General features: G+C 47.4%; 1 protein-coding gene across 4 annotated transcripts in view; it reads right to left on the reverse strand.

The window, feature by feature from the left end:
* The window catches only part of LOC119218613 (uncharacterized), a 44,147-nt gene that overhangs the window by 4,297 nt on the left and 12,828 nt on the right, over nucleotides 1–27,022 (reverse strand). For 3 of the 4 annotated variants that reach the window (XM_062564549.1, XM_037473179.2, XM_037473174.2), the window contains 2 exons: nucleotides 26,929–26,972; nucleotides 26,152–26,850 (listed from right to left, as the gene is read on the reverse strand). The exons of the other annotated variant lie outside the window; for it this stretch is intronic. In XM_062564549.1, the coding sequence (XP_062420533.1) occupies nucleotides 26,704–26,850; nucleotides 26,929–26,972 (191 nt within the window). In that variant the 3' untranslated portion in view covers nucleotides 26,152–26,703. Of the gene's footprint in view, nucleotides 1–26,151; nucleotides 26,851–26,928; nucleotides 26,973–27,022 lie in introns of those variants that run through there. 4 annotated transcript variants of the gene reach the window in all.

A 27,022-nucleotide genomic window follows, 5' to 3' on the forward strand; every position in this document is an offset into this window, starting at 1 on the left:
AAATCCCTTCCAAAGTCCGCCTGCCTTCTGGCACTGACCTGTTTTTAATCCCTCTGGTGCCCTTGAACGTTGGTTCAACCCAGTTCATCCTTCTGTAACAAACGCCTTCCCCGAACAATGAGTGTCTGGTACTCTCTCCTGCAGCCTTCGGCCTTGCCCTGAAAATGGGTTCAAACTGGCTCTCCCTTCGGTCGCAGGTGTGTTATCTCAGATACAATTTTATCTTCATTTTTCCTGTGCTCTCTTTTCCACCATTCACATTGTCTGCCTTATAAGGACCGATCCGGTCACGCCATCTGTCCTACAAGCGGACATCTATTCTACAAGCTAAAAAGTAAATACAAGAAGACACACACAGAGAACCCCACATCCCACAGGACCAAGACCCGGTGCTAATACGGTACAGGTGTCTTAACGGCCGTTATCTACCAGACCGAATAGTAACTCTGATTTCGGTGCCTTATTTAGATGCCACTTAAATGCCTCCCGCTTCTCCCTGATGCTCCGAAAACGGACGTTAGAGGGAACTGAAACAGCGACGCACGGGACGCTAGTAAACACTACACTGGACAGCAGGTAACGTTAGCCTACCGTTAGCTAGCAGCTGAAGTATATATATATTTTAAATATGTCAATGGAGCAACCACGGTTAAAATACTGGCAGCTAAACGGTGTAAAAGTGTGTCTGTGTTTCACTGAACAGTCTGTAGCTGCCGTTGTCTGAAAAACACAGATGTTGCGTTCACGTGAAATTCGCCTCGCCAGCCTTGTGCTGCATTCGAAGTTGTTGTAAAAGTACCCTTTTCCCATTGTTTTAGTTATAAGTTATTGTTATTACATTATTACTAATTCATTTAATTTTGAGCTGACTATCGTTTCTTTTTTTTACTAATTATAATACATATACTATATATAAAGACATGTGTTAGCATGTGTTAGCAAATGTTGTATTCCTCCTTTTTTTTTCTTTTGGGGGGGGGGGGGGGGGGGGTGGTTGTGATGGGGGTGTGTCAAGGGTAAATTGTGCCTTTGTTATACCATGGCTGTTGTTGGGTGAAATTGTAGATGTATTGGTCAATTGGTCACTAACCTGATGAAGTTGTTAACAAATAAATAAAATATGTGCCTGGTCACTTAACATGTTGATTTCGAAAAATGTGGTTACTATTGGATTATTGTCATAAATGGCTTTCGGTCATGTTAGAATAACTTTTTTTTAAACGTGTCCCTAAAGATTTTAGTTCAGGTTTGTGGGATGTGGGGTTCTCTGTGTGTGTCTTCTTGTATTTACTTTTTAGCTTGTAGAATAGATGTCCGCTTGTAGGACAGATGGCGTGACCGGATCGGTCCTTATAAGGCAGACAATGTGAATGGTGGAAGAGAGAGCACAGGAAAAATGAAGATAAAATATTATCTGAGATAACACACCTGCGACCGAAGGGAGAGCCAGTTTGAACCCATTTTCAGGGCAAGGCCGAAGGCTGCAGGAGAGAGTACCAGACACTCATTGTTCGGGGAAGGCGTTTGTTACAGAAGGATGAACTGGGTTGAACCAACGTTCAAGGGCACCAGAGGGATTAAAACAGGTCAGTGCCAGAAGGCAGGCGGACTTTGGAAGGGATTTGCTTGCGATACGTATTTCATTGTCTCCAGATATATCTGCGGAGAATTGCTCATGTACAACTTTTTCTCTTCTAAATAAATGTTAAACTTTTTAACTAATTTCCTGCAGTGGATTCTTCTATCAACCAACTCGGGTGGATAAGGAATATCCTAACAATTTTGGGGGCTCGTCCGGGATAGGAGTTTTCCTGCAGGGGGAATTCGGTCCAAGAGCTTTCACCTGCTGAACACTGCGTACTCCCAGGCCGGCCTCAAAACAAGGTAAGCAGAAACCTGTTACTAATTCTGCATATTGATTAATCTAAAATAAGGAGTACGCTGTGGATTGGTGGTGAAGGAACCAAATTGATACATGAGCAATTCGCTAAAGTTAATATTAAGGAAACCGGTAAAAGTGCACAACAATAGTACCGGCGAGTACTATTGGGTTTAGTAGGTACCGGCGAGTACCAAGGGATCTTCTATCCGACACAAATTAAAGGATCAGGGATCCTATTGGGTTTAGTAGGTACCGGCGAGTACTATTGGGTTTAGTAGGTACCGGCGAGTACCAAGGGATCTTCTATCCGACACAAATTAAAGGATCAGGGATCCTATTGGGTTTGGTGGGTACCGGCGAGTACCAAGGGATCAATGATCTGACACAAATAAAAGGATTTTGAATCCTAGTCTTTGGTTTGGCAACCCCATCAGTTCCTGACGAGGGCTGAAGTCGCTAGGTGAGTGTCCTGGGGATTTGAGGACCCCCGAAAACTGGTCTTTGGTTTGGCAACCCCATCAGTTCCTGACGAGGGCTGAAGTCGCTAGGTGAGTGTCCTGGGGATTTGAGGACCCCCGAAAACTGGTCTTTGGTTTGGCAACCCCATCAGACCCTGACGAGGGCTGAAGTAGCTAGGTTGGAGTCCTGGGGATTTGAGGACCCCCGAATCCCAGGGTTGGAGTCCCTAGGAGTAAAAGCTCCTTAAATCCTGGGCTGCAGTCTCTGAGCAGCTCGTGTGTGTGTGTGTGTGTGTGTGTGTGTGGGTGCAAGCAAGCAGGAGAGTGAAAAAAGAAAAAAAAAAAAAAGAAAAAAAAGGGGAAACTGAGAACATAGACGGTCCGAGAGGTTAATATAAACTTTCGGTGTAATACATTGATGACCGAGAGGTTAACATAAACTTTCGGTGTAATACATTGATGACCGAGAGGTTAACATAAACTTTCGTTGTAATACATTGATTCTCGGAAGGTTAAGATAAACTTCCGTTATAATGCATTGATTTCGAAGGGTTAAAATAAACCTTCGTTACAATAAAAGAATTCTGGAAGTATAACATAAGTTCTCAGAACAAACGGGGAAGCTTGCTGGAGCTGCGGAGAACATTTACTGTGTCACACTGAGGTGACCAGCTGTCCGAGCGGGTTAAAGCGATATAACTGGGAACTGTTGTTGGAATGGAAGATGAATATGATCGGGAAACTGTTGACGGCGGCTGGGGGCCAGCGCCGGGGTATCGATGGAAAATAATAAACGACCAGCTGAGGCTGTTGTTGGTGGCGGTGGGTGGAGAGACCACCGGGAAAAAGAAGCATGAGGCTGTGGAGCGCACGGAACGCGCGGTGAGAAAGTTGTTAGAAAAGAAAGGCGTTAGTTTGGCAGACAGGCTGTCACTGGCGCAGATTTTGTGGGAGAAGGAGAGAGATTGTAGAGAAGAAAAGAAGGAGCTTGAGTCGAAACGCGAGAAGGCGAGTGTGTTGAAAAAAGGAAAACTTCGTAAAGAGATGGAGGATGTGGAGGACATGAGGTCCGCATTGTTTTCGTACTGGATAAAAGGTAAAGCCGTGGGGAGAAATAACCAGGAACGGTGTAATGAGGAAAGACCACCGGCATACGATGTTGAAATAAACGGTGTGAATTCGGCTTCTGCACCTGCTGGGTTGTATCCTGTATTAAATATAACGGGGGGAGAGTTGGAAGTTGAAGAAAGTGTACCACTGCGGGGTTGTCGGGGCAACGAGGTAACGGGGGAAAGCCGGCCTTTCGAAGCGCGTCAAAATCGGGAGGGGTTTAAAGAATGGACGGACTCACGCACTCCGGGGAGAAGGGACAGCTCAGAAGTGCAGCGGAGAAATAAGGCGGATAAGGGAAAGTATTGAGCCGGGGCGAATGAGCGGGTGAAAACACAATTGAGATACGGGGAATCACCAGACATGGGGGAGAGAGGAAAAAAAGGCTCTGCCTCGGCTCAGGAGGAGCAAAACGGGGAATGCGGGGATAACAGCGACCCAGAGATTCACGGGGAACCGGGAAAAATGTATCCGTTATTCATGTCTTCTCGAGGTGTTAATAAATACAAGCCGTGGTCGCTGGGAGACGTGTCTGCTCTAGTCGCGCAAATGCCTGCACCATCTGAAGGGGGAGATAAGTGGCTAAAACAACTCGATACGCTTACTAACGGACACACGCTGGCGCTCGGCGACTTTAGGGCTGTAGCAGCCAGATGCATGACCGCACATGATTTAGCGGACGTGGAAAACAGAGCGGGGGTGACCCGACAAGCCGATGACGACAGATTTTTGTATTTCGCGACGGAGATCGGGGACGCAATGCGCGAGAAATGGCCACTTCTAATGTCGACTAAAATACCGAAATTACCATGGGACGCGAAGAAAACCCCGCGCGCGTATTTGGACGAATGTAAAGAGACCTGGGTAAAAAGCACTAGCCATCATCCGGGAACGGAGGGCATACAGAGAGAATGGTTCAGACAGGCGGTGCTGGAGGGAGTACCAGAGGGGGTAAAAGCTAAAATGATCACTAATCCAGACTTGCCAGGAAGTGAATCTGCTGTGTGGGAAAGACATTTACTGCACCATTTACAGGACGCGACTGAGGAAGCGACAGGGGAAGAGAAGCAGCTAAAAGAATTACAGGCTCAGCTTCTTAGGCTTCAGCTCACTAAGGTCAAACAGGAAGTGAGCGACAAGAAGCAGAAAGGGAAAGACGAGCGACAGATGACAGTCCAGGCTGCCCCAGCTGAAGGTAACGCCCCAGATTTGTATCCACTCCCACCATGGGAGGAGACGTCGTATGGGACAGCCCAGGGGTGGGGCCCAAACCGAGGGGGCGGTTATCGGGGAGGTTACAGAACTAATTACAGGGGTGGCGCTGGTCGGAGAGGATCATACGGTGGGGGAGGAGAAAGAGGCGGCTACCAAGGGAGAGACGCTTGTTTCAACTGTGGTATGGAGGGGCACTGGCGCATGGAGTGTCCTAGCAAAAAGAAGAGACAGGGGAGGGGCAGGGGTGTCCCGTCTCGGGGGGCTTGGGCCCCCAATCCACATGCTGCGCCACCTAGGGGACAATACCCTGCACTGGAGGACTGGGGCTATGAGGCGGATGCCTCTCAGTGACACACCCCGATGGGAGACTCCGACAGCAGGGGCAGGGCAGACCCCATGCTGGTACTGCAACAACAACTGCCGTTTCTCGTTGACACTGGGGCCACATACTCCACCATACAAGCAGCGGGCTCGTCTGCTATGTCCAAAGACAGTGTCAGCGTTATGGGATTCTCCGGGGTGTCACAGAAACTGCCTATAACAGTCCCCCTACCGGTGAAAGTGGGAAATCAGACATTGACTCACTCTTTTGTTGTCTCACCTCAAGTTCCAGTGAATCTTATGGGAAGGGATCTTCTCATCAAAACAGGGGCTTCAATCTTGTGCGGCCCGGACGGACTGAGTGTCACATTGCTGGATGGAACTGTGTTGCATTGCAATGACAATGGACAGACTAATGGCCAGTGGGTGATGCAGCCACTGCAACAACAACAGTGCGCAGACATCTACTGGGGCCTCCTAAAGCCTGAGTGTCCTGACATCCCAGGGGTGATGGCTCTTTACCAAAAGTGGAAGCCTTGGATAACTCTTCTTGATCCGTATGTTTCTCCTCCTGACCCGCCTCATGTAACATTGTTCTATGATAGACAAGGGGATGATTGCTACTGGGATGAATTTATGGGGCACTTAGAGAGCACTGAGTGGGAGGTGACGTCCCAAAACCTCTATGTGGGCCCAGAAGGGGTAGCCACAGCTGTTATCCTCTCTCCTGATCAATTGAAATGGTATTTAATGAGCCAAGAGGCGGTGCCACATGTATCGCTGGCTCTGCATCCCAAACATCAGGCTAAAGACTTGGGTCCAATGACTAAACGAGCAGTGCTGCTAGATGACTGGGTGTGCACTCAACTGCCTGATGTTTGTTTTTCTCCTTCCGCTAAGATGTACAGAATTTCAGGGAAAGCGACTAACACTGTCATTTTAACGCATAAACAGGTGTCCAGAGACCACGGAAGGGAGAAGACCGACCATCCCCACACAGCTATCCTTCTTGAGAAACTTCCAGACTACCTCTGGTCCGAAGGCCCGACTGACGTAGGTTTTTGTAACACATGTAAACCAGTAACGTTTGAAATTCAAAAGCGACCCCCCATTTGGCAGTCCCAATACCCTCACAAGCCAGCCGCGGCAGAGGGGATCAGGGACACTATAGAGGGACTCATTAAGTCAGGAGTACTGGAGCCCTCTCAGTCCGCCTGGAACACGCCCATTCTTCCGGTAGAAAAGGCAGCAACTGGTAAATATCGCATGGCACATGATCTCAGAAAGATAAACGACATGCTGGTAACGACAACGGTACCCGTCCCGAACCCATACACTGCGTTGACTAGTCTAACACCACAACAACAATGGTTCACGTGCATTGATTTGGCAAACGCGTTCTTTTGCATACCCCTACAGGAAGACTTGCGGGATGTATTCTCATTCACATATGGGAACAAGCAACTACGTTATACTCGGCTACCGCAAGGATTTGCTCTTTCACCTGGTATTTTCAATCAAGTGTTAAAACAAGCATTGACAGGTTGTCCGCTCCCAGAGGGCACGACGCTGATCCAATACGTTGACGATATCCTCCTCGCATCCACTTCAGCTGAATCCTGTGTGGAAGCAACAGACACCATCTTACGCTGGTTGGCCACGACCGGTTTCAAGGTCAGTAAGTCAAAGTTGCAGGTCGCCAGGCGGCAGGTTTCGTTTCTGGGGAGAGTGCTGTCAGGAAGCGGCTCAGGGCTCTCAGCCGCGCACAGGTCCAGTATTCTCCACCATTCGCGTCCACAGAATGTAAAGGAAATGCTTTCCTTCCTAGGACTCACGGGGTTCAGCAGACAATTCATTCCGCGTTATTCAAATCTCACTCAGATTCTACGTGCAAAGGTAAACGAGAAGGGGATGAGGAACCTCACTGCTAAACTCGAATGCGACCAAGGGGCGGAGGAGGCATTTATTACACTAAAAACAGAGCTGGCGCAGGCCGCAGACCTTGCAGTTCCAGATTACAGCGCGCCGTTTTACCTGGACGTTTCTGAAACAACAGGGGTAGTAAATGGGGTTTTGTTTCAGAAAAAGGGGGAAGGTAAAAGGAAGGTGCTTCTGTATATCAGTGCCATGATGGACAACATGGAAAAACGACACCATGAATGCACACAACACGCAGCAGGGGTTGCAAAGCTATTAATGAAAACAGCACACATAGTCATGGGCCACCCACTACACGTGCTAACAACACACAGCATAGTAGCTTATGTAAACTCACAAACTTTCACGATGACGTCACTAAGACAAAGAAGGCTGAGCAAGCTGTTAGAAGCTCCAAACCTCACCTTCACACATGAAGGCATCAACATGGCTGATCACATGGGAGAGGGGGAACCACACCAATGTGAGTACAAGGTGGAGCTGGAAGCAAATGCACGAACCGACTTAAAAAGCACACCACTGACACACTTTGATTGGCAATTGTTCACTGATGGCAGCTGCTTCAGACATCCACAACATGGGTTGCAGTCCGGATACGCGGTAGTCAGAAGTAATGGGGCAGGAACAGAGGTTCTGGAAGCGGGAAGAATTCAGGGTCAACAGTCAGCAGAGAGAGCGGAGGTACTCGCGCTGATAAGAGCGCTACAGCTGGCAGAAGGGAAGGCAGTAAACATCTATACTGACTCGGCTTATGCGGTAGGAGCAGCTCACGTGGAGCTGGGGCAGTGGTTAAGAGCAGGTTTTCTGACGGCTGGAGGAAAACCGATTAAACACGAACCAGAAATGAAAGACTTGGCGGCAGCCTTGGCTCTACCAAGCACAGTGGCCATTATAAAGTGTAAAGGACACGAGCAGTCCACCAGCACGGTGGCAAAGGGAAACCAGGCAGCAGATCAAGCTGCAAAACAGGCTGCAGGGTATCAAATGGGGCTCCAAATGGTAAGTGCAGAAGAAGAGGGACAGTTGGGGCCACAACTTAATGAGGAGCAAATTGCAGAAGCCCAAAAGGGGGCGTCTCCACAGGAGAAAACGGTGTGGAAACAAAGAGGGGCTACGGAGGCTGGAGGCCTCTGGAGGTCCCCGGACGGTCGTCCAGTGCTACCACCTGAAATCAGAAACAGGTGTTTGCAGGAGGCACACGGGATGGCACATGTGGGACACAAACAGATGAATAGGAATCTTTGTCACTGGTGGCATCCGTTTTTGGCAGACATGACACGTGAATATGTTAAGACCTGTAAAATATGCATCACGTTTAACCCAAAACCAACGGTGAAGCCGGAGATGGGGGTGTTTCCGTTGACATTGGTGCCGGGACGGGAAATAGTCATCGACTACACTGACATGATCACCCGATGCGAAGGTAAAAGGTATCTCCTGGTATGCGTGGACGCCTTGACCGGCTGGCCAGAGGCGTGGCCCACAAAAAAGAGGACAGTAAATCTGTTATCAAATGTTTGATAAACCATTACATACCAAGACATGGGTTCCCTGAGAAAGTCAGGTCTGACAACGGCACACACTTCAAAAATCATGACCTACAAGAAGTGGAGAGAATGTTGGGTCTGAAACATGCTTTTGGTACAGTATATCACCCCCAATCCCAAGGGAAAGTAGAACGCATGAACCAAAACTTAAAACAAAAATTGGCTAAAATCTGTGCACAGACAAATTTAACCTGGGTTCAAGCCCTTCCACTTGCATTAATGGCCATCAGAAGCTCAGTCAATCAGGGTACAGGTTTCACCCCATACGAGCTGACCACTGGAAGACAGTTTCCCGGACCAAGCGCAGGCTTGAAGCTCCAGCCTGACCCGGACACACCAACAGGTGAGTATGCAAGTCATTATAACGAACTACGAGCTCTCGTTTCAGATTTTGCGGTCCAGGTGCGAGACAGAACCGGAGGGCAGAACACCCCTGATCCGCACACAACAGCCTGGGTCCTCCTGAGGGTCATTAAGAGGAAGTGGTCGGAGCCACGGTGGACAGGACCATACCAGGTGGAGGAGAGAACCTCACACGCTGTGAGGCTGAGAGGGAAAGGGGACACCTGGTACCACTGGAGCCAGTGCGCCCCCGCGGACAAACCGGGTCGCACTCTTCAGGACATCCTGACAACGCAGCAGAAAGAGACGGAACTGGGCACTGGATAGTGCCCGGACGTGCTCTCGGCGGGCAGTGACCGACAGACACCCAGTGCATGGTGTTCTGTGTTGACTGTCTACAACGAAAGAAGAAGACCAGCGACGAAGAAATGCACAATGCTATCCTCTCCTCTCCTCTGTTCTATCTTTCTCAATTCTCCGCAGTTAGTTTAGTTGAAATAGAGAATGTTGAGCACGCTTAATATTTCCATAATTGCTATGGGGGGGGTAACGGTTGTTATTGCATTAGCTCTTATATACTTAGCTGTCACAGGTTCCACCTTGTTTGTTTGAGTGTTATTACAGTGTTGATACTATATAGCTTGGGTTGTTTTTGGGTATATCTTTCTGTGAGTTGTTTGTGTAATCTAGTGGAAAGGAAGCGAGCCACAGTAAGCGACAGAACCAACACTTGGGGGTCCCTTCTCAAAGTCAGACACGAAAAGACAGGGCGTGGCGTAAGGTAAGAGGTTTAAAGGTCCGGGGGGAGGCCCTCCTCCATCAGTATTGAAGGGCGGAGAGGACTTAGAGGAGGAGGTCGACCCGGCAGACTTACTCCATTAGTTAGGGTGATCTCTGTAAGAGATCAAAAGGGGGAAATTGTGGGATGTGGGGTTCTCTGTGTGTGTCTTCTTGTATTTACTTTTTAGCTTGTAGAATAGATGTCCGCTTGTAGGACAGATGGCGTGACCGGATCGGTCCTTATAAGGCAGACAATGTGAATGGTGGAAGAGAGAGCACAGGAAAAATGAAGATAAAATATTATCTGAGATAACACACCTGCGACCGAAGGGAGAGCCAGTTTGAACCCATTTTCAGGGCAAGGCCGAAGGCTGCAGGAGAGAGTACCAGACACTCATTGTTCGGGGAAGGCGTTTGTTACAGAAGGATGAACTGGGTTGAACCAACGTTCAAGGGCACCAGAGGGATTAAAACAGGTCAGTGCCAGAAGGCAGGCGGACTTTGGAAGGGATTTGCTTGCGATACGTATTTCATTGTCTCCAGATATATCTGCGGAGAATTGCTCATGTACAACTTTTTCTCTTCTAAATAAATGTTAAACTTTTTAACTAATTTCCTGCAGTGGATTCTTCTATCAACCAACTCGGGTGGATAAGGAATATCCTAACAGGTTATAGATTGACTACTTTAAAACAAAGTAAACCATCTAATGTAGGTACAGTCTTTATAGACATCATTATTATTCAATCCAGCGGCTAGTTGTTTTACAAATACCATTAACAAAAGGGATGAGAAACGCCATTTGTATTTGATCAAACCCTTTGAAGGTGCATGGTGCTTCCATAATGAGGACACCTGGTGGATTTAGGTAACTTAGTTAACTTCCTTGCTCAAGGAAAGAATGACCTGTTATCCACTTTGTCATGTCAGGGATTTATATACAGTGTTGTAACTTTGTTGCTCCAGAATTACAGGGTTACCTGTTTGATTATAGCCAATCCGCTCCTCCAGACACCACAACAATACTGGGACCAGCCCAAACCATGAAAAACAGAAAAAAAGACCATTATCCCACCCTCAAAATATGTCAATATCATTTTGCTTTCAGTATATAGTGTAGCAAGGTATTCTTCAGTATTATTATAGTTACATTTTAGGGGACCCCCCAAGAGTCCTAAGTCATTTCGAACCCTGTGTAGGACCATCCAATAGATGAAATGGTTCTTAAGAAGTTCTTTGTAGAACCCACTGCCATTTAAGAACCTTTCTTTTCTGTGTATTGGATTGTGTTTTTTTTGGGAAATACAGATATTTTGAATGTTTTTTTGAATCGCTCTTAGTCAGGACTCTCTTAAGACCTGTTGTTGTCCTCGGGCCACAGAGACACCAGATCACAGGATCACTGAGCCACGCAAACTCCTCCACCACGTTAAGGTGGCGATTCACAGGGGAGACTTTTTTTTTATATGGGAAACCCAGAAAGGAGGGGAAAAACCCACGGCCGAATTGAAGCCAAGTCCAGGCATTTCACTTTTTACTTTTGAGGACCCGCCTTCTCATTCATTGATAAATATCATGCAAAGGGAAAACTTGTTATTATGTTATATTATGCTATTTGATACTAGTCCTTTATTATGTTATATATTAGTCCAATATTATGTTATATAATTATTCCTATATTATGCTATATGATACTAGTCCTATATTATGCTATATGATACTAGTCCTATATCATGTTATATATTAGTTCTATATTAAAGAACCGGTTTTTATGGAGACCTAGACTCCGCAACTAGGTGGCGTTGCTGGTACCCTTTTTATAAATTTATCTTATATTTTTTTATTAGATTTTAAGTCCCCCGCCTCACCGGGCTGACAAGGGAACTTTTCTGGCAGTTGCTGGCAGGATCGGATTGGAGAACAGCTGTGGTGATTTAAGACATAAAGGCTTCGAAGATGATGATGCCTGTGTTTCCTGGTGCCCCGTGGCTGCCAAAATTTAAAGGGCCAGGTGAAGATTTAAAATATAGTGATTGGAAGGAACAGATTCAAGGACTGTTAAGTTCCCAAGAATTAACAGAGGCTGGGAAGGCAGCTATTGTGTTGGGAGCCTTAGCAGGAGAGGCTAAACGCCAGGTCAGTGTCCTTGAAGACAGTGAGCGAGACCAGGGTAGGAAGATTTTTCTCCATCTAGACTCTCTCTATGGCGATAGAACCCCAACCCCGGTTTTAAGATCACAGTTCTTCGGTTGTAAACAGAAACCTGGAGAGACTGTACCCTCGTTCATATTACGGTTGAGAGAGCTGTTTTGCATGTTGCGGCGGCATGATCCAAGCAACGCCCCCTCTGACACGGTGCTACGAGACCAATTGTTGCTTGGGCTAAACGAAGGCCCAATGACTCAGGCGCTGAAGGTGTATGCGCGCCGTAACCCAGACGAAGACTTTGCTGCACTACGGCAAGAGGCACTACTGCTGGCCTCAGAACACGGATACACACAGCCGGAGGTAACATGCTTTTCTGTGAACAACTCTCATGCCTCCCCTGCTTTGTTACAGAAGGAAAGTTGGAGAGACTCGCTGAAGCGAGAGATCATGGAAGATGTGAAATCCCAGATGCAAGGACTCGCCCAAGAATTAATGAAGGAAATTAGACCACTCCTTCAACCAGTCAATGCTCCCCCACCGCCCCTGACACAACATAGGGAGCGGTCGCGACCAGCGTCCAGTGTTAATGACTGGGATGGACAAGGTAGGCCGATCTGTCGCCAATGTAGACAAGCGGGACATATAGCCAGGTATTGTAGGAGGCCTGCAGCTTCCCAGGCGGCTTTAAACTAGTCGTCCCTGCTGCTGAGGTCCAAGGGGCAGGGGTTGCTGATGCACTACACGACTCAAGGGCCACGGAAGCCTTTATTGGGCAATGTCCAACTATAGGAGTAACGATTGAAGGGGTTGTGTTGCAAGGACTGTTGGATACGGGGTCTCAGGTTACATTAATGCAGCAGAGTTTATTTGAGCAGCATTTTTCCAAAGCTAAGCTTGGGAAGACCCCTGTAGTTTTCCAGTTAAGGGCAGCCAATGGCCTGGAGATCCCATACACTAGCTACGCAGTGTTTGATCTAGAAGTGGAAGGCATCAAAATACCTGGACGAGGAGTCGTGATTATTAAAGATAGACACTGCACCCACCCGCTCCTCATAGGTATGAATGTTGTGACTGCCTGCTGGGAAACACTTTTTAAACAGCCTGGAAGGCCTGTTTCCACCCCACAGCAGCTGAAGAACCAGAGAGTTTGGCGGGATGCTTTTGCTACCTGTCGACGTATCAAGGCCACCATGACAGAAGACGGATTCTTGGGAAACGTACGGCCAGCTGCTCGCCAAAATATCCAAGTCCCACCAAAGAGTGAACTGCTGGTGTGGGGCCGTGCTCGGATGGGCCCGGGAGGAACTGACTACTGTGCCCTGATGGAAGCACTACCTGAAACCAACAATGTTGGCGTAGCTAGGACACTAGCAGTGGTAAGAAATGGGAGGATCCCTGTTCGTGTCTGTAATCCATATCCCTACACCTTGTCAATAGGGCGGTACCAGAAATTGGGTAAGCTGTACCACATTGATGAAGCTGATGTGCATGGATCTCATGACCTTACCCTATCTCTGGAAGACAATGGTGTTGTTGAAGTGGCTTTGGTAGATGCAACAGTCGACCACAAGGGGCAGGAGCTGCCTGAAGAGGTAAGGAACCTGACTAACCGACCTGATCTCTCTAAACCGCAACAGGAGGAGCTATGCACCCTGCTGCTCAAGTGGAAGGACGCGTTTGCTAACCATGATGAAGACTTTGGTCGGACAGACCTGGTACAACACCGTATCCATACAGGTGATGCAGCGCCCATCAGAGAAAGGTACCGACCTCTTCCGCCTCTGATGTACAAGGAAATGAAAAACCTACTTGCAGAAATGCTTGAGAAGGGGGTAATCAGAGAAAGTTGTAGCCCATGGGCTGCACCCATAGTTCTGATGAAGAAGAAGGACGGTAACTGGAGGTTCTGTGTGGACTATAGGAAACTTAATGCCGTAACCCATAAAGATGCCTTTCCCCTTCCCAGAATCGAAGAGACTCTAACAAACCTGACCCGAGCCGAGTGGTTTTCTACCCTTGACCTGGCTAGTGGCTATTGGCAGGTTGAGATGGACCCCCAAGACAGAGAGAAAACTGCCTTTACAACCCCACTTGGACTATTCGAGTTTGAGCGCATGCCTTTTGGCCTATGTAATGCACCAGCAACATTTCAGCGCCTAATGCAACAGTGTTTAAGTGGACAAATGGCGGAGTCCCTATTGGTGTATTTGGACGACATCATAATATACTCACCTGACTTTTCCTCTCACCTACAGCATTTGGATGAAGTGATCCAAAGATTGTTGCGGCACGGCCTGAAACTGCGATTGGACAAGTGTAAACTTCTCCAACAAGAAGTCAAGTTTTTGGGCCATGTGGTGGACCATTCTGGGGTAAGACCTGACCCCGATAAAATCTCGTCTGTATCAAACTGGCCTGTTCCATCCACGATAAGGCAAGTGAGAGCCTTCCTAGGGCTAGCTGGATACTACAGACGCTTTGTATCTGGATTTGCCAAAATTGCACGTCCCCTGAATAACTTGTTGACAGGCATTCCAGCAAATAAAAAGTCTGAGACTCGAAGAGTGCAATGGTCCTCCGAGTGCCAAGCAGCCTTCGATGCCCTAAAGAGGGCTTTGACACAAACCCCTGTTCTGGCATACGCTGACTACACACTTCCCTTCATTGTCTACACCGATGCAAGCAACCAGGGGTTGGGAGCAGTGTTAGCCCAAGCCCAGGAGGGAAAGGAACGTGTAATAGCTTACGCCAGCCGAAGTCTACACCCAACCGAGAGGAATGATGCTAACTACAGTTCGTTTAAGCTAGAACTTCTGGCTCTAAAGTGGGCGGTGACTGAGAAATTCAGAGACTACCTGACTGGAACACAGTTCACAGTATACACAGACAATAACCCTGTTGCTCACCTGCAGACTGCTCGCCTGGGTGCTGTGGAACAACGCTGGGTCGCTCAGCTGGCTTCTTTCAACTACGACGTCAAGTACCGCCCAGGTAAAAGCAATGCTAATGCAGATGCTCTGTCCAGGTTTCCAGTTGACCCCATCCCTACCAGGGTTGCAGACCAGGAGTGTGAGACAGGAGCAAGCGTAACCACAGCAGCCATTGAGCTAACCCCTAGAAGTGAGGACAGTGAGTGGGCTAGCAGCGAATGGGAAGATGCCCAAGCCAATGATCCAGACATAAAAGTGGCTAAGAGGTATGTAGAAAACCAGACTCTACCGACGGGACCAGAACGCCGAGCCTTGTCCTGTAGAACACAGAGACTGTTGCAACAGCGGAAAAGACTTAAAGTTGAAAACAAAATATTGTGTCGTAAGGTTACTGACCAGCATACCCATGAAGTACGCTTCCAGGTGGTGTGTCCAAGCTCAAGGCGTGAAGAGGTCTGGAAAAAGGTCCATGAAGCCGCTGCCCATGCTGGTGTGGATCGAACACTGGCCCGGATACGACAGCATTTCTATTGGCCTGACATGGAGCAAGAGGTACGCCATTTCCATTTGGGTTGTGTTGCCTGCAGCCTCCAGAGGAAAAGAGTAGAGCCTAGGGCCCCTCTTAACCCAATAGCTGTGTCATACCCTCTTGAGGTAATAGGGCTAGACTTCTTGTCCTTAGGTCGGCCAACAGACCGTATTCAAAACATCCTTGTTGCCACGGATTTATTTACACGCTACTCTTGGGCCATCCCCACACATGACCAAACGGCGCAGACGACAGTAAAAGCTCTGTGGACTCAGGTAATACAGCCTTTTGGCTGTCCAGCTCGGTTCCATTCTGACCGGGGACCAAATTTTGAGTCGGCATTGATGAAACAGCTCTGCGATACCTATGGTATAACTAAAAGCCGCACAACGCCGTACCATCCTGCAGGAAATGGTGGAACAGAACGCTTTAACCAGACCTTGTTAAACATGCTCCGCTCTCTAGAGACAGAGAAGCAAAACCGTTGGCCAGAATACTTGCTTGAGTTGGTACATGCTTACAATAATACAATACACAGTGCAACCAACTACACTCCCTCTTTTCTTATGTTTGGGAGACATCTGAGGCTTCCTGTACATGTGGGACTTGGTGTCGGTCCCCAGCAACTACGCCATGACATTGGTGGTTGGATACTGGACCACCAACAGAGACTTTCACTAGCGTATCGTATAGCTAGACAGAAAATGGGTAACGCAACCTCCCAAAGCAAACAACACTATGACAAAAGAGCTAAAGCCATGCCACTCTTACCTGGAGAGAGAGTATGGGTACGCAACAGAAATCGACGAGGTCAAGGAAAGTTGTGTACTTGGTGGGACCCTGAACAATTTGTTATTGTTGAACTAGTGGGCAATACAGGGTTGGTGTATAGGATAAAACCTGAGAAGGGGGGCCGTGAAAGAACTGTACATAGAAATGCTTTAAAAGTCTGCTTAGCTCCTCCAGCAGACCCCAACCCACCGACCAATGGGCCCGCAGAAGAGACACCCGCAGAAGAGACACCCTGGCCACAAGGAACAGCATTCTATGGGTTTGCTCCAGCCCCAGTGGTGGTCCCGGCGCAGGAGCAAGGACCAGAAGTAGCGCCACGACGCTCAAACAGGACTAACCTCGGCCAACCACCTGCTCGTTATAGGGACGTTTAGGTATTCATGTTGCAGGGACTGCCAACATTAAAGAGTGGAGGGATGTCACCAGGGGGACATTGTGGTTTAATTATTGGTTATATTTCAGCATGGTTTTGGTTTTATGTATGGCATGTTTTTATAAACATTTTAGCATGTTTTGTTTTTATAACATTTTAGCATGTTTTGTTTTATTACATTTTAGCATGGTTTGTTTTATTACATTTTTACTTATAAAACCAATGTTTAGTCAACTACATGCACCTGGAGGGACTAATCAACTACAGAGCCCTGGCCAACCATATTTCACTAGGAGAAAGGACCTCCCCTCTCCAATCACCCCAGCTGCTATAAGGACACCAAGCACGGCAGAGAGACCATGAGTAGAGAGACCACGAGCAGAGAGGCCACGGGAAGGAGAAGCCACAGGAAGGAGAAGCCACAGGAAGGAGAAGCCACAGTGGAGTGAAGCAGTGGAGGACGACAAGGCAGCGGACGAGCAGGCAGGGTGCATACAAGGACGAGACGGATTGGGCACCTCACTGGCAACCGGAAACTCAGAGAAAGGACCGGACGGATCAGCGGCTGGTTGAATTTTAAACCTTGTTTTTAGCGCTTTGTTCCAGCTGGACTTTTTACAATTGTAGTTATTTATGGACTTTTAGTTATAATAAAATCCTCCTTTTAAACCACGTTTTTAAGTCTTGTAACCCATGCTGTTCTTCCTTCGATGAACAAAGAACCGGTTTTTATGGAGACCTAGACTCCGCAACTAGGTGGCGTTGCTGGTACCCTTTTTATAAATGTATCTTATATTTTTTTATTAGATTTTAAGTCCCCCGCCTCACCGGGCTGACATATCTGTATCTTCTCGCTCCGCAGGCATGGACCACATCCTGTTCAAGGTGGAGATTCTGTCCAACGAGGACGGGGAGTGGCACGAGTCCTTCTCGCTGGTGCTCGGCCCAGACGACCCCTGTGGAGGCGGTGCTCGGGGAAATCACCGTGGCGACGGTGACCATTCTGGACCAGGAGGCCTCGGGCAGCTTCATCCTCCCCGCCACGCCTATTGTGAGAAAAAGATCCGTAAAAACCTTTTGACGGGCCTCTGGGGGCAGGGGGGCCAGAATAGAGGATTTATGAGTCCCTCCTTCGTCGTCAGGCGGTCTCCCTCGCCGACTACAACCACGTCCAGGAGGTGACCAAGGAGGGCAGCAAGAAGACGGTTACCCACTGGTGTGCGTGACCCTGTGTGACCCCCACTACCCTAAGTAATCTGTGATGAAGGAGCTCTGCGAGGAGGCCGGCATCAACCAGACCCAGGTCCACTTCTCCTGGGAGGTGGCGGCGCGCATCGACACTAGCGGCGCCCGGTCCCCCTTTGAGACGGTCACGGACACCACGCTGTACACCGGCGTCAACCACATGGTGAGCTGGGGTGTCCGGACAAAAGGACGCGCCTCCGTCCCCCGTCTCGCTGTCCAGTCTCTGACCCCCCCCCCCCCCATCCTGCCGCAGGTCCTCGACAGCATCTACTTCAGCCATGAACTCTAGTGGTCCGACTCTCAGCGGTGGCGTTGGTGTTGCAGGTCCGGGACTCGGCCCAGTCCTTCCTGACGGTGCAGGTTCCCCTCTACGTGTCCTACGTCTACGTGTCCTACGTCTACGTGACGGTGCCGCGGGGCTGGGCCTCCCTGGAGCATTACACCGAGATGGAGTTCTCCTTCTTCTACGACACGGTGCTGTGGAGGACGGGTCAGGGGGTTAAAAACCCGCTTTGCATTTTGAAAGCTGTATATTCAACTAACTAGATATTTTCTAATGTTTCTTCAGCTTCTGCTAAACAAAAAGAAAGATATTTTAAAGAATGTCGGTAATCAGTTGATGGACCCCATTGACTTCCATAGTATTTTTTGGGGGGGAACGGAACAGTAGATATGCATATCTACAGAGGCCGCAAGGATAGTGTATGTTATAGCGTGGTACTTCGTCACAAATAATGGTACACTCTTCTTAGTTTCACCCCACTGGGTTAGAGCTTTAATGATTTAACTTAGCGTGTACGGTACATCGTGCTCGGTCTGGTTACACAGGCGGTGTCCCAACAACAATAGTCCGTGTGACCCACTGAACAATGGTTCCTAACTATAGTTCCTATTGTTACATCCTTTCTCTTTTGAAAGTTAGACCTGTTAGCTCAAAATTTGACTGTGGCTAATAACAAAATTATGATACTAACACTGCTTATTGCTAAATCAAAAACAATTCAATATGCTCATCAATCAAAATCTTCTCTCAGCAACTGATGAACATAGCCTATAATAAGACTGAAAACACAGCATCACCAATTTCGCAGTGAGATAACATTCAAACATTCGCTAGGAACTTGAAACGTGCAAATGATCACATCAACATCAAATAAACCATAACTTTTGCGCTTGTTCACTTTTCAATGCCAGGTGCATGTAAACATCAGCATTTATCTGCATGATACCACACAGTCCTTATATCGCCGTGGCTGCACCACTGTGCGACCGGCTCTGGTCGTGACAGGTGTGTCTCCGCCACCAGTGTCTCTGGGTGTTTGTTCTGCTGCGACGCTGTGAGGGACAGGAACAGACTCTGCAGGTTCATCTCTCACAGCCTGTGGCCGACTGGGGATGCTGATCTCCATATCGAGAGGGTCACTAAAGGTCCCACCAGGTGCACGCCTGAGGTGTCTGCGATTTCTCCTAATGACACTTCCAGAGTGCAATTGAACCTCATAGGACCTCCCATCAACTGGCTTCAGCACCCTGCCTAATCTCCAGACAGCATGTGGTGGGAGTGGCCGTATCCTCACACAGTCACCCGTGGCAAGAGTGTCCAAGTCTCTAGCTGATCTGTCATAGTATGTACTCTGACATTGCTGCATGTTCTTCAGCTTCTGGCTGACCCGAACAACTTCTGGCCTGAGCAGGGTTGCTTCTGTTGGCAGCAGTGTTTTGGTACGGCGGCTGAGTAGTCGCTGTGCTGGGCTACTATCCAGGCCCTGCGACGGTGTGTTGCGGTGGTCAAGAATTGCAAGATAAGGATCCTGTCCAGCTGCTTTGGCCTTCATAAGAAGTCTTTTTGCCGTCTTGACAGCTGATTCGGCTTTGCCATTGCTCTGTGGGTAGCCAGGTGACGAGGTCACATGCTGAAATCCCCACTGCTTGGCAAATTTTTGGAAGTCCTGGGACGCGTATTGTGGGCCGTTGTCTGACATCACTGAATCCGGAATGCCTTGGCGGGCAAAATGAGCTTTCAGTTTCTTTATCACTGTGGTGGATTTGGTATCCGCCAGGTAGTCTATTTCCCAAAAGTTTGATAAATAATCCACAGTGATGAGATAGTCCTTGTTGTCAAACACAAACAGATCCGTGCCCACCTTCGCCCATGGCCTGCTTGGAACTACATGTGACATTAGTGTTTCTTTTTGTTGTTTATTGTCCATCGATCTGCAGATATCACACTTGGCTATATACTTCTTAATCTGGTCGTTCATGCCTAGCCAGTAGACACACTCTCTAGCTCTACGTAGGCATCCTTCAACTCCCAGATGTGATGAGTGTAATCGACCAGTGATGTCCGATCTCAGCGTGTCAGGAATGACGGCACGCTCACCTCTGAAGACTATTCCATCTTGGTGGCTTAATTCTCCTTGTAATGAGAAGTAAGGCCTGATTTCACTCGGCACCTGTGCCTTGTCCTTGGGCCATCTCTGGCTCATTGTTTTAATGAGAAGCTGCAATGTGGTGTCTTTTTCTGTGGCAGACCTTATGTCATGAAGTCGGTCTGAGGAGATCGGTAAGTGTTGCACCATGTTGACAGTCTCTAGATCAGCTTCCACAGGTGCACTCTCAGGAAGATAGGCTCTGCTGAGAGTGTCGGCCAGTAACATGTCTCTTCCAGGCACATAAATGACATCCAAGTCATATTTTTGTATGCGCAGCATCATGCCCTGCAGCCTTTTGGGTGCACTCAGCAGGGGTTTGCGCACTATGGTTTCTAGTGGCTTGTGATCACTTTGTACAGTGACTTTGCGGCCATATGTGTATTGGTGGAATTTCTCCATGCTGAAAACCACTGCTAGAAACTCTTTTTCTATTTGGGCATAGCGCCCCTCAGTTTGTGTTAGTGCCCTGCTTGCGAAAGCGACTGGCTTCCCCATTTGCATCAGTGCTGCACCCAAACCCGTGTCTGAAGCGTCACACTGTACTGTCAGCTCCTCCTCAGGGTTGTAATATTTTAATACTGGAGCCTTCGCTATTGTCTGTTTCAGTTTGAGGAATGCCTCCTCATGTTCTGTTGTCCATGTCCACTCACTGTCTTTGTGTGTCAGGTCTCTCAATACTTTGCATTGGTCTGAGAGGTGAGGGCAAAACTTGGTGAGGTAATTAACCATACCTATAAGCCTCTGCACTGCTTTTACATCCATCGGTGCTGGCATCTGCCCGATGGCACGCACCTTTTCAGGATCCGCTTTGAGTCCATCTGCCGTCAAGCGGTGTCCAATGTACGTGGTCTCCTTCTGTCTCAGTTTGAATTTTTCTGCATTTAATTTTATGTTCTTTTCCCTGCATCTGTCGAGAAACTTTTTCAGTTTTTCATCGTGATCCCTTTCCGCTTCCTCTGGTGTCTCCCCTTGTCCTGTGATCAGGATGTCATCCGCAATAATGTACAGACCGGGTACATTATCCAATGCTTGTGTCAGCTTTCTCTGGAATATTTCAGGGGCCGGACTTATCCCCATCGGCATCCTCAGCCATCTGTACCGTCCAAATGGAGTGGCAAATGTTGTCAAATAGCTGGACTCCTCTTCCAGCTGTACATGCCAGAATCCACTCTTGACATCACACACTGTGAACACTTTAGCTTTTGACAAGTCTGGTAAGATGTCCTCGATGGTTGGAAGTGGGAAGTGACTGCGCTTTAGTGCTTTGTTCAAGGGTTTGGGATCAATACAGACCCTTGGCTTGCCATTCTGTTTCTGTACTACCACCATAGCACTGATCCAGTCTGTGCTGCATTCTACAGGAGTGATTATCCCTCTGTGTTGCAGGTCTCTGAGTTCTTCCTTCAGTGGTTTCATCAGGGCCACTGGAACCCGTCTCTTTGGCAGCTGCACCGGCTTCACTGTGCTGTCCACCTCCATCTTGTATTTTCCTCCAAGACATCCATCTCCAGTGAACACGTCAGCATAACTTGTTTTGATTTGTTCCATCGTCCACCCTGTTGTCGGTTTTCCTGCTGTGATTATACTGTCTATTGTCATGATATTCTCATGGTGTACTTTAATCAGTTTCATCGCCTCACTGGCTTTCCTACCCAGCAGAGGCACTGCACCGTCCGTATTCACCACTTGGAACTCCAAGCGATATTGTTTGTGATTTCTTGGATTTCTTATTTTAATGGTACATTTCCCCATTGGCCTCAGCTTGCTTTTGTTGTACATCACTAGTACACTTTTAGTGTGTTCCAGCTCGGTGTCTGGATTCAGCAAGTTAATGGGGATGATGTTGCAACTAGCACCACAGTCTATTTGGAATTTGACCATGTCTTTGGCTACTAGCATACCAGCATAGAGAAGCTGAGTGTTGTCTTTAACAGTGTTGTTCTCTTTCACATCCAATTCTCTCTCTGGGTCTACATCTTTGCCCGAATCTGTCTCCACTGCATCCACTATCTCAGTGTCTGTCACAGTGATACATGTTATATCTTCATATTCATCACTCACATCTTCTGTTACTATTGTACTCACATTTTTCTTCCTCCTTTGGTCTGGTTTGGCTTTACATTTGGCTGCAAAGTGGTTCTCTCTGCCACATTTTGCACACTTCTTTCTGAACGCCGGACATTTCTGTTTGTTTCTTTCATGTGTTCTTCCGCAGAATTTACACTCCACTGTGTTGTTCCCTTTCCTCTGGTACTGTGCTCCTTGAACGACATGCACCTCTTCAACCATCGGCCCGGTGATGGTTTTGACGTTCACCTTGGAGAGCTCTGCTGCTCTGCACAGTTGTAGACATGTGTCAAGTGTCAAGTTTTTCTCCCGCAGCAGTCTTTCTCTCATGATTGTGTTGTTACCACCACACACAATCCTATCACGAATGAGCGAGTCTCTCAAAGTCCCAAAGTTGCATGTTTTGGCCAGCAGTCTCAGTTCAGTGACATAACTGTCTATATTTTCACTGGCGCCCTGATTTCTCGTGAAGAAACAATAGCGTTCGACAATCTCGTTCACGCTGGGGTTGCAATGATCATCAAACTTTGTGATGATGTCCTCTATCTTCCATGCATCCTTAGCTATGTCGCCCATCAGGGTATCCAAAAGTTCTCTGCCGCTCTCGCCGACAAGATAGCTGAACAGTTTTACCTTCTGTTTATCGTCAGCTTCAGCCATTGTCAGATCCACATACAGGACAAACTCATCCCTCCAAGTCTTCCATGTTTTAGAGAGGTTGCTGGAGTCCAAACACAACGTCTGTGGCGGCTTAAGTCCCTCCATGGTATCGCACGGCAGTCGCGCGCTAGCGGCTCAACCTAGCATCAGTTAACTCTCTTCTGACCGGAGAAAACTAGTACGCACTCAGACCGAGTCCTCTTCCGCTGCCACCATGTTATAGCGTGGTACTTCGTCACAAATAATGGTACACTCTTCTTAGTTTCACCCCACTGGGTTATAAACTTTAATGATTTAACTTAGCGTGTACGGTACATCGTGCTCGGTCTGGTTACACAGGCGGTGTCCCAACAACAATAGTCCGTGTGACCCACGGAACTAAACAATGGTTCCTAACTATAGTTCCTATTGTTACAGTGTAGCTACTGGTTGGTGGTTGTGTCCGACCGATTGTGGTGGGCCGGTCTGAGCAAAAATGCCAGGGCCCTTTTTTTGTCCCAGTCCAGCCCTGTCTGTAGCCATGTTCTGCACAGGAAAACAAAGCCAATGTAGAGAAACAAATAGTCAGTTAATACCTCCTAGTTTTATATCTTCACGAGAGAAAAAGGACAGACGGCCATCGTTGGATGGAATGGAGAAAAGCAACGTCAGTGCAGATCTCTCACCTCGCAGCAAACATCAGAGGGATTGTGACCTTCTTTCACAGCGGCCCACGAGTTGAAGACAGAACAGGAGCTGCCGCGGCTTCCTGTACACTAAAGAACTCACCGGGGTTCAAAGCAAAAAAGAACAGACTTTGAACCGAATCGTGACCTTGTCAACCGTAACAGCCCCAGAGCTATAAAAGACATTTTTCTTTACTCTTCACAGGTTGTGAGATCGCCATCAGACCACAATAGTTTGTAAAAAGTGACACCCCGGCCTCTGAAGATGCATTTTACGCCAGAGTGTACCATGGGAAGGATGAAGATGAAAGATGACTTCACTATGCATTCAGACAGCTCTGGATTTAAATAAACAGTCAAACGTTACGAGCTAGTTAGTTTAGAAGAAAGTATCAAATGTATAACCGCTGGATTTAACAAACAAGTTGAATAAATGTTTAAAGTTAACATGGTTCAAATAGTGAGCGTAGGAGCCCAATCCCATGTTAGCTGTGCAGGGGCTGTTTTAAAAGGCAGTATTTTTTTAACTTTTGACTACTCATGTCAGCGGCCGAGGTGAAAAAAATAAATTATGTTGCCGACAACGGCACCTAGGTAAGGGCTAAGAGCCCTAGGAACTCAACTAAAACAAAAGGCCAGGTTCTTTATATTTGGGGGAGAGCAGTGACATACTGACCCAAAAGGAGACAAGGGCGGAAATACTAATAAAAGATTATTTATTTTAATGTAAAGGCTTAAAATGTATCCTAAAATAGTCCGTCCAAGTTGGCCACCGCAGCAGAATCCCGCACGTAGATATTCCACCGGCTGCGATTGACAGCCGCTCTCTGTTGCTGCTCCAGCTCCTCTCGACCCTGCCGCGTGTCCTCTTTCTGTTCTTCTCCTCCCCCCTGTCTCCGTCTACCTGTTTTAAAAAGGGAACGGTCCCGCCCTTGGCAGTTCCCCACTGCCCATTAGCAGCTGATTGTTGATGTGTCACTGGGGCCGATTGTCAATTAAGGACACAATGCCAATCAAAACTGCAAACACAAATCGCCACACACAAAACATGCAATCAAACATAAAACATGCAGTAATATCAATAAAATACACCAATAAACATGCAATTGTCCAATCGTCCACCCCGTGACACTCCCACCTTTTCAAATATTCTGTCACTGTGCTGAATACATCATGTCATGTGGTAAGTGTTTTCTTACAGGCCAAAACACTTGCATTAAATTAACTTTGGCCCATGATTTTGTTACACCAGTAATCAGATGTTGCCACACTGATTGGCCAGCTGGTCAGAGCCAATGGATGCAGTTATAGAATCCAGAAGCTATAAAAACTGTACATTCATGATTTAGCTCCATGTCATTTTGTTTGTTCAGCAGAGGCCAGCAGAGTTCCTTTGGTGTGACTCGCTGTTACTTTCACTTTGCATTTTTTGTAATCCCAGAGTTTTTTGTCCATTTCCTTAAATACCACGCCTCACTGCAAGAAATCGTATGTGTATGTGTATGTGCACGGTTACAAAAATCTTGATCTAGTAAGGAATAATACATTTCTTTAATTTAATTCAGGAAACACACGCCCACCCTGAAGTGCTGCACTACGTTGTTCACACTAACGGCCGATCTCGAGTGAGCCCATAAGCCCAGTGACCACGGTGAAACCACACGGCACGCTCTCTGCAAACAAAAGACGCCCGCACACAGTGCAGAGCAGAGCATTGCATCTCAGTCAGGATGTGGTCACACGTATGGCATAGATTCAGAAATAACCTTCCTAATGTAGCTTAGAGGGCTGCAGAGCTCCGGCCTGCGTGGCGTTGGACATGAATAAATGAATCTAATTGACAAACAGGCCTTCTGCAGGCCGGAATGAACTCAATCCCATTGACCCCTTCAGGAGTCACTGGTCCGCAGCTTCAGTCTGTGGAGCTCTGTGGCTGTTAAAAATGTGAACTTGAAGCATGACAACATTGCAAATCAATTTTAAATCAAGATGGCACATGATGTCGTTCTGTTTGTTCAGGACAGCTCGGGGTCAGACCTCCTCCAGGCGTGTTTTTAGGTTTGTGTCTAAACGGCCCCACTAGAGGTCAGGAGAGCTTCACCTGCAGCTGCTGCTGCAAACCACGATCACACCGTCAGCCTTTCCCAGCACTTAATGCTGTTTGACACTGGTTTTTCTCCCCAAAACACCAAAAACTGTTGTCAACAAATACTCCAACATTCGAGTCATGCATTCAAATAATTTAAAGCGTTTTTTGAAGTACAACGATGTGAGAGAAGGAACCCTATCTGAGACCAGGGTCTCCGTTGTTTTGCGTGTGCTCTGCAGTCCTGTGAGGGACTCGGTGTCACTGTGACTTTCCTGTGGGCCTAACTGAGCAGAAGGTGTCAAATGGTTGTGGTTTGCTTTGCTGTCACCTCTGTGTTGTCTTTTTTAACTTCTTGGAAACTGTGTGGCTGAGACATCAGCAGCCATCTTGGCTCTTTATGATGTGTAACAGAATGAGGCTCCATCATGACATTCTCTTGAGGTCACAAACTCTAAACGGTCTGGGTGGATTCTGTCTTGTGATGTGAACAGGAAACTGCCTGAAAACAGCAATCATGTCTTGTTACAGATAAGCAGGCGTCATAAGGAAATGTTACAGGTCGATTTCAACCAAAAAGGGGAATCTGAAAGTGAAATTGATTGACAATAACAAACAAGTTTTCTCTCTGGTTTTAAAAACATTTTATTTATTATAAATGCTCCACGGATATTAAGCAAAAAGCGAAAGTATTATCGGCATAACATCTAGAAGCCATCAATAAAGTGAAAGAATGCTCTATTTCCCTTAAAAGACATGGTAAGATTCATCATTACTCATCATTAGACAATGCAATATATTATTTGTGATAAAAGAAGCGGATGCTTCCCCCCCCGTGAATTCACCCATTTGTTTGCAGACTGTCGCTGTGAAGCATCAACTTGTATGTTTTTTCTGTCTCGATCTTGTTTATTTTAGCGATGGGCTGAAAACACACTGGGAAAGAGTTGAAGGTGGAACAACTCCCAGACTGGGAGAAAAAAGGAGGGATATGATGACTACACAGTGCTCATCACAGCAGGTACTAAAGTGGGGGAAGAAGTAATATAAAAAAGATTGGAAATTGATTTGCAGTCCGTCAATCACAGTAAGCCCCGCCCTAAAGCACAATTCTCCCTATGGTCTATTTGACTCTAAATGGACAATAATCTACTAAATGAACATCATGCTGTATTGAGAAAGATTAAAAAGTTGCACCATGTTGGGTACGGACCACACACACGTAGGTACATAATGAATAGGTGCTTAAGTCATAACTCTGGATCTTCTTCTTCTGTGGTCTGTGTGATGTCTGTTGGATTTCCAGTGCAGCATAGCACACATCTTCATCCTGAAATTTGACATTTGTCCTTTAGGATCGTGAACTGATTTATTGCCATGAATCAGTACTTTCTTCTGTTACACCTACCCCATGCTGTCTTCTTTGAGGTGTTTGCTGATCAGGTTGTGGAGCTGCAGAAATCAATACAACATCAGTACAGACAGAACGGTGCATCAACACT

Source organism: Pungitius pungitius, chromosome 9 (genome assembly GCF_949316345.1).
Source record: "Pungitius pungitius chromosome 9, fPunPun2.1, whole genome shotgun sequence".
Classification (NCBI taxonomy): Eukaryota; Metazoa; Chordata; class Actinopteri; order Perciformes; family Gasterosteidae; genus Pungitius; species Pungitius pungitius.